This window comes from Mytilus galloprovincialis, chromosome 11 (assembly GCF_965363235.1).
Source record: "Mytilus galloprovincialis chromosome 11, xbMytGall1.hap1.1, whole genome shotgun sequence".
Taxonomy (NCBI): Eukaryota; Metazoa; Mollusca; class Bivalvia; order Mytilida; family Mytilidae; genus Mytilus; species Mytilus galloprovincialis.
The window spans coordinates 38,973,295-38,985,308 of NC_134848.1; the positions used below are offsets into that span (position 1 = coordinate 38,973,295).

Sequence of the window (12,014 nt, forward strand, 5' to 3'; positions counted from 1 at the left end):
CAATTATATTTCAATTTTCGACAAGTATGGTCAATGGAATACACGCATTTATCTTAACTTTCATTTGTTATCATGTCAATGCTGTGTCTTTGTGACGAGTTTGTGACACACATTACATACGTTCAAAGGAAGTTTACCTATCATCTTTACTTTAACATATATTTATGTAACCCTTTACATTTTTCTTAGGTTATGCGTTAACTATGTGTTTGAATTTTAGTTCAATTTTAAACTCTGGACATTTTAATTATATTTCAATTTTTAACAATTGTGTCAATAAAATACGCCCACTTTTCCAAATGTTGATTATCTATCATGTCAATTTTGTGCCTATCAACCATATTTAACACGGTAAAACGAAGTCTATTCTTATAATTTTCAACTTATTTAACAGTTTGAAAAAAGGGGGGATATGTTAAAGAAAAAAATATGTTTAACTCCACAGTCATCCTTCGCAGTGATCCAATGTTAATGAAGCTTACATTTTCTTTTCATCAATCTTTATTGTTCAGAAAACAAAAGGCAGCGTTCGGAAAGTCAACTATAAAGGCTGAAGTATATAAGGATAAAAGTTAAGTAGCTTATGGAACAAACAGTCAACTTCAAATTCATTTATCATAGCAAACATAATTTTGAATTTTTTACTTCGATCTTTATTGTTATGCACACATAAGGTAGTGTTCGAAGAGGCATATATAAAGGTTTAAAGCTTGATTTAAAACTGTTGTTTCACGAATTTAATTGTTAAGTTGATAAAATAACAAACATTCAACTCCAAATTCATCATTCATGGCAAACATGATATTGAAGAACAGACTCATCCGTATTTAACGTTTAGTAGACAAAAGGCCGTGTTCTAAAAATCATCTACATGTATAAAGGTTTATTACTAGATTTGAAATGTCGTAACCTGAAATAATGAAGGAGCTTATGGAACAAACCCTCAACTCTAAATTCATCATTCATGTTAAAAACGATATTGAAATGAAAACAAATTTATATTTGTCAAATCTATCTTGAGCGTTTAGTAGACAAAAAGCAGTGTTCGAAAAGACATCTATAAAGGTTTAAAGCTTGACCTAAAGTGTCGTAACCTAAAATAAACGCAGAAGCTTATGGAACAAACATTCAACTCCAAAATTATAAATCATGGCAAACATGATATTGACAAACAGTTTAGCAGAAATAAGGCAGTGTTCGAAAAGGCATCTACAAAATTTTATGTATAATGTTTTAATGCTTGACCTCAAATGTCGTAACCTAAAAGGAATGAAGTAGCTGATCGAACAAACACTCAACTATAAATTTATTAATCATGGTAAACATAATATTGAAAAATAAAACGTTTTGAGTGTTGAATTTGTGATTTATATCAATATTTACATGCGACTTCTTTAAACAAATACACGATTAAAATAGAGATCTACAGTTGAGCAAAATATTTACATAGCATTTAAAGGGGTTGCGAGTGGTTTAACTATTAAACTGACGGATTTATCTAAACCTTAAGATTCCTATAAAAGAAGTGACTATGATATAAAACGTTCACTCGTATTTACTGTTCTGTTGAAAAGCGCTTCGTTAGCATACTGTACAAAAGGAAACTTCTTTGCCCATCAAGTTTGTAAAACTTAGAAAGCGCGTTTTGTTCTGGTTAGCAAAACAAAACTGTTTTCGATGTTGAACATTTACACTTACTTGTTCAAAAAACAAAAGTTTGAAAATAAAAAGACTAAAGTACGATGTTTTTGCGTAGGAAAGTAATCGCAGGTGAACTTTTTTTTTACGGAAAATACCATCTGTTTCAATCGTATACCTATATTTATTCAATCGTGTTATCTTGATCGTAAATCCTCTTAAGGAATTTTCGAAGGCCGGTAAATATTTATTGTTTTGAAAGAGATCGAAAATAGATTTAATAATCTAACTTCTTGCTTATCGATTTGTAAATGCTCGTACAGAATAGACTGGGCGAGACGTAGAACAAGTTATCTGGTAAAGTAAAATTGGTACCGTTAACTTCCGGTTTTGGAAAAACTTAGCACGTGCGAAGTATTTGAAGACAAATAATATAGGTTTGATTCCATACTGGAAGAACAGCGAAAGATTGAAAGCGATGTTCAAACTCATTAGCGGAAAATAAACTAACAACGTCATGGCAAAGACAACTATAATACTGGAGTAATAAATTAATATATTTAGTTCATTTATTGTAGGGAAGTTTTAAACAAAGTGAACATTGTAGCGTATTACATGTGACGAGACCCGATTGGAGAATAAAACCTCGTTGTTAGTAACCCAAATTTAATCCATAGAAGTGCATGTACTAACATAATGTTTACACTTGTTAATAATTTGAACAAATCAGTACCTGGCACAAGTACATTTAACTTTTGTACCTGTTTGTATTTCTAATTATCAGATATACTGTAAATTTGTTTTGGACACACACACTATAAAATTGAATAACTAAAGCAGTTTACTTATACATTCGTTTTAAATTATACGTAATTAAAACCTGATAAAATTTGGCACGTTCCAGTAGACTTTTGACTGCAAATTTAGATTTTAATGAACGGAATTTACTATGATAAATATTGTTGTAAACTTCAGTGTATGGAAAAAAGTGTCAATGTCAAAGATTTTATTGATTCAAGATCGTCATCAAACACATAAAACAAACACCATTAATTATTATGATATTTGTATATTCAAACAGCATTTTAATTATTATAATATTTGTATATTATATAGATTCAAACACATTTTAACAATGTCTTTTTTTTTAATTTCGACTGAGCGAGAAAAAAGTTTCGAATACGATATGCTTACTAGACAGTACACTGAGTTAGGATAAATCTTAAACGGTTCGGAAAAACTGGGGTTTTCATCATGATATATTTGTGTTTTGTTATGTGCAATTGTTATGCATTTACATTTCTACATTGGCTAGAGGCATAGGGGGAGGGTTGAGATCTCATCCACATGTTTAACCCCGCCGCATTTTAATTTGCGCAGCCCGCCTGTACCAAGCCAGGAGCCTCTGGCCTTTGTTAGTCTTGTATTATTTTAATTTTAGTTTCTTGTGTGTAATTTGGAGTTTAGTATAGCGTTCATTATAACTGAACTAGTATATATTTGTTTAGGAATAAGCTGAAGGACGCCTCCGGTAATTTCTCGCTACATTGAAGACCTGTTGGTGACCTTCTGCTGTTGTTTTTCTATGGTCGGTTTGTTGTCTCTTTAACACATTCGCCATTTCCATTCTCAATTTTAATGTTTGTAATGTTATTTTTTAGCAAGTCATTTTGCATTTTTACTATTTTTGTGCCTATTTATTATCGTTTGGGTTCATTATTCTCTATCCAGGCCATCGTTTAACCTATTTGTTAAAACTGTGAAACAGTATGTTGATATCTTTTGTAGAACAATTCTAGTCTCGAAACGTTCTATGGTAAAACTATCAATATGATTTTTTTTTCCCGATTTATCATGTTGCCCAATACTCTTCTATTTTTAACCTATAGTTTCTATTTCATAAACATTATACGGTTAATGTTTTTAACTAATAGGGCAAGGTAAGGTTTCGGATTAGGTTCAATGATGGGTAAGTTAAGTATAGCTCTGATGAATTCGAACTTCTTAAGTAAAAGAAGATTAAGGGAGTTCGCTTCTCAGTTTCAAAGTAATTAACTTTTCAAAACACTAGTTTATATAGATAGGGAATTAATAAAGGAATCCAAAGAGCAAAAAAAATATATTGGTCACCTTGCTTGTTTTCGAGATATTAGCCATTGGAATTTTGGCGGTGAATATTTTCTCTTGACTATTCATAGCTTTATCATTGACAAGTTGAGGTTCTCAAAAACTGTTGAAAAGTAATTAAAATTTTATAAGACTTTTACAGATGGCTTAGCATTATACATGTGAAAGATTGACGAAAAGAAAAATGGGGGCCACCGGGCAAATTTTTACAAGGCATTCAAATGGAGAAAACCAGAGGATTCCGAAAATCTGACAAAAAATCAAAAACATGACAAGCCAGCTTCCTTAAAACGATGTTTAGTATATGAGGGTTAAGATAGGTTAAAAAAAATAGAAAATGGGGGACAAAACGTTCAGGATAAAGGATAAAAAAATAAAGAATAGGGGGGAAAATGTAGAAAACAACAACCTGGAGAATAGAGAGTAATGGAGTACTTAATTATAACGAATTGTTTGGGAGTAGCGGGCAAAATGGGATGAAAATGTAGAGAATACAGATAAAAAGGCATAATAAATAAGAAATAGAGAAAATGGTATAAGAATAAAAGATATAAATAACCCCAACCAGACCCTCATTTATTGATTAACCATAAAGACTTACCCGGTGATAGTTCCATCTGTCTCTTTGTAATGCTAAAATGGATGTTCTCCTTCACATGCTTCATTTTAGAACACAGTTCCTCCAGCTGTTTTTGGCTGTCCTGGGACTGTTGTTTAAACTCGTCAATTGTACCGGAAATGACGTTGACAAAGGAGATAAGGTCTTCAACTGGGAAGTCCTCATTTACATTATCAAACTTGTCTGTTTCGAATACTTCACTGTACTCTAAAATCTTATCGTTGAAAGATTTTATATTGTATTCCTCTGGAGCCTTTTCAGCCCATTTTTCTTCCGATTCTGATTTCTTGTCATCATCTTCTTTCTGTTGTACCGTTTCACTCTTATTATTTTCCAAATCAGAAGAACTCTCCTCTTTAGCTCGATCCGTATTATCATCCATTTCTACTTCCACTTCCGGTTCAGAATTATTGTTCCCATTTTGCTCATGTACTGGTATCGGTTCTTCCACCTTTTTAGTCTCTGGAGGCGGTTGAGTTTTAGCCCGTCCGTGGCCAACATGTGTAGGTTTCGTTTTGTCCATGTTTTTAGGCTTCTGAGATGTGATGCTGTAATTTCTTTGAGATCTCTGTGATGTTTCAGAGACAGTACGCTTCACAGGAGATGGCGTCGTTGACGGTCCTTTCGATCCTGGATGCGCATGTCGCTGATTGCTGGAAACAATTCGCTTTCTTTCCCCAGGCATGATTAAATATCAGCTATCGTACCTAAAATGCACAATTAAGAATTATTATTTTGTGGTAAAAGATCACTATCTGGATTTGAAGCTGCACTGAAAAAAGTAAACATTATCCATAATATTTAAGTAATATAGACCCCATTTGTTTTCAAAATTACGTGGGCCTTTGTCCTTTGTTATTATTACATAAGTTTCGTTGTCGCTGCAGAGTTTTGATAGTTATAACTTTACCACAACAGCACGTCTATTTTTTCAGTTCATTAAGCATATTTTTGTCTCATACCAATACATGTTACATCTTAAAATTTATTAAATTTAAATATTTAATAAATAAAATAACCATTTAAAACACAAAAGGATAATAATCTGTTATTCAAAGATGTTAAGCCTATTAGGTGCACAGTGCAGAAATGTGAGAACTTTTTATTGTATCGTTTTGACAATCTGATTAAAGTACATATCACGTTTTGCTAAAAAGGAACTACATTTTTATTCTGGTAATTATAACACAAGGCAATAATGGGCCAACGGTTTCTTTTGGTATATATTTTCGTTCTCAATAAAACCATATACATATGTATAGAATAGACAATTATGTACATTTTTGCCCTGAACTTCAACTTTATACATATCTAAAAGGCTACAATCAGGGTCCAAAATGGATCTTTTTAAAAAGTCTTCATGATCCATCATGCTATGTAAAAAAGACAATCGTACATTATAGACTAAAAAGTAATCATATTTTGAAGATTTCTGTCGATGCACGATGATTGTGTGCACTTTTAGCACATTAAATCATCAGGAAAACCTTAATAAGTAAGTAAATTAAGCTGAAAAAATGTATAAAAGAGGGGCGAACGATACCAGAGGGACGGTCAAACTCATTGATCGAAAATAAACTGACAACGCCATGGCTAAAAATATAAGACAAAGAGACAAAATGGATAAAACGGGAAAAAGCTGACAAAAATTCTTTGGACTCTTTTAATTCAGTAATGAACATAGTTGATATACGTATTCAACATTTTAAAGAACATTTTACTCTTAACAATAACCACAATAAACCTATTTCTCGTATCAAACATAAACTAAAAGAACTAGCCAAGGAATTTGTTTTTGTCCCGGCCGATAAAGCTGCTAATAATATTATAATTGTTTGACGTAAATTTTACATTGAGGTTCTACAAAAAGAAATCACCAATTCACCAACATTCCAACTGACTCTATTTTCAGAAAACGACATCTGTAACAAAGATAAACTTTTAACTACCGCTTTACAAGCAGAACCAAAAACAAAGAAAGTCCAAACTATGTATATTGCTACACAAAACACCTTACAAATATAGATTTATTTCGTCTTCAAGCCATTGTTCCACTTCTAAATTATCTATTCTTCTTACCAGTACACTTGGTACAATCAAAAACCTGATAATAATTTGTTCAAATAAGGCCTTCGAAAATAGTGGAATTAATTACTTTTGGAGTGTCAAAAACTCGTTGGAAGTACTTGATAAATTGCATGCTTATATTGGTGATTTTGAATCTGTTCAAAGTTTTGATTGTTCTACCCTATTTACCACGTTGCCTCACATTATGTTAAGAAAAAATACACACACCTAAGTAAATGGGCATTTAAAAAGTCAGAATGTGAATATATATGTTCAAACTCTTTTAGGTTTTTTTTTAGTAGCAATAAACAAAAAAAAACTATGTCAATTGGACATGCTTTGATACTATATCTGCCCTTGAATTTTTACTAGATAACTTTTTTGTTCGCTTTGGAGATTCTGTATATCGCCAGGTTATCGGAATTCCAATGGGGACTAACTGTGCACCACTTATTGTGGACCTGATTTTGTATTGCTATGAGTTAAAATTTATGACAAAAATCAGCAAAGACCCATCGAAACAACATCTGATAAACAAATTTAATAAAACTTTTAGATATTTGGATGATATTTTGGCTCTCAATAATGACGACTTCAGTATGTATATTAATCAAATTTATCCTGTTGAACTTACTTTAAATAAAGCTAATACTAACAATGACCACTGCCCTTTTCTCGATCTTGATATCTATATCACTAATGGAAAGCTGAATACTAAAATTTATGATAAAAGGGATGATTTTTCATTTCCTATCGTCAATTATCCGTTTTTAGATGGTGACGTTCCCTTGTCACATTCTTACGGTGTTTATATATCTCAACTTGTACGATTCGCTCGTGTATGTAACAATGTTTTAGATTTTAACAAGAGAAATTTATGTTTTACTGAAAAATTATTACACCAGGGTTTTCAATATCACAAACTAGTCAAAACATTTATTAAATTTTATCATCGGTATAAAGACATCATTCGTAAATATAGCTCAACATGCAGACTTCTAATACGTTCAGGTATTTCACATCCAATTTTTTATGAAAATATTCTTTATAAAGCACAAAGGTGTCAGTATTCCACTCAGAAACTTACAAAACCTTTGAATAGAAGGGATATAATTACGATACTGTTGTCAAGTCATTAAAGATTGCATATTTTGGAGTTAATATTGAGTCACTGATAAGGTCTTTGCATCGGAACTAAACACATTTATTCTAAAAACAGTTGTTGGCATGGCACGTGTTATGTTCTTCTCATATATGTTATGATGGTATGATACTAAACCCCTAACGGGTAGGATTGTGCCTGATGTTCATATGATGAAATCATAATCTTTCAGTTAGTTTAATTGAAGTCTGGAGCTGGCATGTCAGTTAACTGCTAGTAGTCTGTTGTTATTTATGTATTATTGTCATTTTGTTTAGTTTCTTTGGTTACATCTTCTGACATCAGACTCGGACTTCTCTTGAACTGAATTTTAATGTGCGTATTGTTATGCGTTTACTTTTCTACATTGGTTAGAGGTAAAGGGGGAGGGTTGAGATCTCACAAACATGTTTAACCCCGCCGCATTTTTGCGCCTGTCCCAAGTCAGGAGCCTCTGGCCTTTGTTAGTCTTGTATTATTTTAATTTTAGATTCTTGTGTACAATTTGGAAATTAGCATGGCGTTCATTATCACTGGACTAGTATATATTTGTTTAGGGGCCAGCTGAAGGACGCCTCCGGGTGCGGAAATTTCTCGCTACATTAAAGACCTGTTGGTGACCCTCTGCTGTTGTTTTTTTATTTGGTCGGGTTGTTGTTTCTTTGACACATTCCCCATTTCCATTCTCAATTTTATGACGGTATGATACTAAACCCCTCACGGGAAGTATTGTGCCTGATATTCATATGATGAAGACATAATCTTTCAATCAGTTTAATTGAAGTCTGGCGATGGCATGTCAGTTAACTGCTAGTAGTCTGATGTTATTTATGTATTATTGTCATTTTGTTTATTTTCTTTGGTTACATCTTCTGACATCAGACTCGGACTTCTCTTGAACTGAATTTTAATGTGCGTATTGTTATGCGTTTACTTTTCTGCATTGGATAGAGGTATAGGGGGGGGGGGGGGGGTTCTCATAAACATGTTTAACTTAATTTCGACTGAGCGAGAAAAAAGTTTCGAATACGATATGCTTACTAGACAGTACACTGAGTTAGGATAAATCTTAAACGGTTCGGAAAAACTGGGGTTTTCACCACGATATATTTGTGTTTTGTTATGTGCAATTGTTATGCATTTACATTTCTACATTGGCTAGAGGTATAGGGGGAGGGTTGAGATCTCATAAACATGTTTAACCCCGCCGCATTTTAATTTGCGCCTGTACCAAGTCAGGAGCCTCTGGCCTTTGTTTGTCTTGTATTATTTTTAATTTTAGTTTCTTGTGTACAATTTGGAGTTTAGTATGGCGTTCATTATCACTGAACTAGTATATATATTTGTTTAGGGGTCAGCTGAAGGACGCCTCCGGTTGCGGGAATTTCTCGCAGCATTGAAGACCCATTGGTGACCTTCTGCTATTGTCTTCTCTATGGTCAGGTTGTTGTCTCTTTAACACATTCCCCATTTCCGTTCTCAATTTTATAAATAATAGTACAAATGACACAAAAAAGAAAACTAAACTTTCGGGGAAATTTGATAAAAATCAAACGATACAACACAAGTATTGTATAGTTTTTAATTCTAGGAGACAAAAATACGTTATTTTTAATGTATTGATTGTTATATCACTTCTATGTGAACTTTGTACTTTGATAACAGAAGCATGCCAACTCTTCAACAACCTCTTCTTTCTGCCTACGACAACCGGAAGATCTCAAAAACAGAAAGTAAAACTTCGTTGTACACATAAGATTCTTGTACTATGCGAATGGGAACAAGCATGTTGCTAGGCGAAATGTTTCCCAAAGATATTTATTTTAGTTTTTGATCATACATACTTTATTTACGAAAAGGAAAACAAATTGGTGATTTGTTTTAAAATATTTTGATGTATTATTGAAACTATCAATGAAGATAAAAGACATCTTTTATACGTTTTACTATCAATAGTTTGAGCTTGTCGTCATCTTAATAAATAAATAAACTAGTAGATATACATTATGCTTGCTTTTCATTTACCAGGTGAATAAATATATCATCTTTTTTTATGGAGATATTTTAAGTTACGCGTAATATTCGATTTAAATGGTTAAAGGTCATAGCTGAATTATTGAGAAATGGTATTGCAACAATGAAGTTATGCTTTCATACGGAGTTAAGCTTTAATTGATCACTTTATTATAGCCTATTTAGAACGAACATAAATAAGAGCGTTAAGAACTATGGTAATGTGCTTTTCTACTTGATAGCATGTTTAAACGTAACTTGAAGATGTTAGAATATGACAGCTACATGTATTTGAACACAATATGCCTTGCTAAGTTCCTTTGCGTGCAAAGGGAATACCATGAATTCAGAAAGAGGGTAAAAACTGTGACAATAACAGTAATCATCATCAAAACAACCCATAATATATAAATAGACTTATAAAAAGCATGAATAACCTTAACAGCTTACTGGTTTGTTATTCAGCAGTACAATAGGTCCCCTCCTTGGTAATTTGAACATCTGTTTGGGTAAATTTGGGTTATTCAATGAAGCAGGGGTTGGAAAGTTTGTGTTGAAATTCCGCAACATACAGAAAGATTCTTCTGATCACTTCTACATAATAATGAGAAAAAGAAGTAGAATGGAGCAAAAACAGAAATTCTCCACTATTCTGCCTAAGGGAGGATAAAAGGAGTAGGTCCAGTAAGACCCCTTTTTGGCCCCAAAATATAGCAGTTTTACAAAATTGTTAAAATGTAAACTTTTAGTTATTTATTGGATAGTAGAATGGTGCTGCTACATAAATATGGGCTGTTTTTGACAATACAATGCACATATATTGGGTACTAGCACCATTAAGTCATGCTAAATTACTGAAATCTTAACAATTCCAGCATTTTACTTAAATTTTAGACGATTTCCGTGTAAAATGAAAGTGGCCGCATTCGAGTTCATCCAAAATATTGAAATGGAAGTTGTATTTAATGATAATACATAACATATATAAAGATTGAGGATGAACACGGATGCGGCCACTTTCGTTTTTGACAAAAACCATCTGAAAAGTGACATTTTTTCGCATATTTGGTAGATTTTTCCTATTTGAGCTTTAATCGGATCGTTTTTAATGACTAATAAAGTTAAAATCTTTCACATAAACTAATAGAATCATATGAAATAGACACTTAAGTGTTTAAAAAGTGGTCAAAATCATTCGTCAGATAAAACTGAAATTTGAGGCCAAAATCGGTCCTTACCGGACCTACTCCTTTGTAGTATGTAGGTGCTCTTTTTCAAAAGTGTACCCGACAGTACTGTTTCTAAGAAAATTAACCAGTTCATGTTAAGGAATTTTCATAAAAGGTCTATATATGTTTCGTATCGTTCAACTTTACATAATAATGATTTGTGTAGAATCAAAGTTCCAACGGTTCGCAAAGAACACTAATTAATTGTTTTATCGATTCGTATCCCCGAAGCGATCATCTCTCAGTTAGCCCTTTCCGTACCTTCAATTGATTTCATTTAATATAAATGTAAACGCAGTACATTTGTATAATTGAGATTTAATCGTCGATATGAAATGTAAAAGTGAATTCTACTTATTTTGATTATACAGCAATTCGATACTCGCGGAAGATATATTTAAAATGTTTAAAATTTCAATTATAAATTCTACGGATTTATATGAAATCTATCTTTTATCCTCTTTTTTATGATGTGGGGGAGAGGGCTCGGATTTTGTACTCTACACAAAATTAAAATGGAAATATCTGTGTAATTCCAGTTTCAGTGTAAAACAATATTTGTTCTGGTATTTATTATTTTCTTAACGCTTTCCTTTTACCCCCTTTTCCTTGTTAGTTTCTAAAATGAACGGATATATACAGATACCAAAAACAACAATAACAACAACAACAAAAGAAAAACACATCGCTTTTTGTGATCTATTTTTCAACGTTTAATGTCATTTCAAGTAGCCATTTGCTAAATCTATAGACAGTATTACAATCGAAAATCAAAATTTACAATACTGTTGAAATGCTTTCAAGTACTACATGGTCGCTATACACGACAGACCAACTTGTACATAATAAAATATTAAAATCTATTAAAAATGTTCATTTTATAGATGAGGGCCCTCATGGGGTTTTTGATTATGTGATTACTTGGCCGTTTTTTTAATGATTATTTGATTATTAAGCCAAATATTTCATGATTATTTGATTACCTAGGACTGTATTTTTAGTTTATGATTATTTGATTACTATTAAGATAAGCAAATATTTAATGATTATGTGATTATATTGGCAAAAAAATGGTGATTATGTGATTACTAGGACCCCCCCATGAGGGGCCTCATAGATCTAATAAAGAGATTTAAAATGTCAGTAGGGTTTAAAAGCATTTCAAATTATATTCAAAAAT

The 12,014-nt window shown here is 32.2% G+C and overlaps 1 protein-coding gene across 2 annotated transcripts in view; it reads right to left on the reverse strand.

Annotated features, from left to right (window-relative positions):
* LOC143052145 (death domain-containing protein 1-like) overlaps positions 1-12,014 on the reverse strand; it is a 51,057-nt gene that overhangs the window by 23,187 nt on the left and 15,856 nt on the right. For both annotated transcript variants that reach the window (XM_076225106.1, XM_076225107.1), the window contains exon 2: positions 4,367-5,091. In XM_076225106.1, coding sequence (XP_076081221.1) covers positions 4,367-5,069 — 703 coding nt within the window. In that variant the 5' untranslated portion in view covers positions 5,070-5,091. The remainder of the gene's footprint in view (positions 1-4,366; positions 5,092-12,014) is intronic.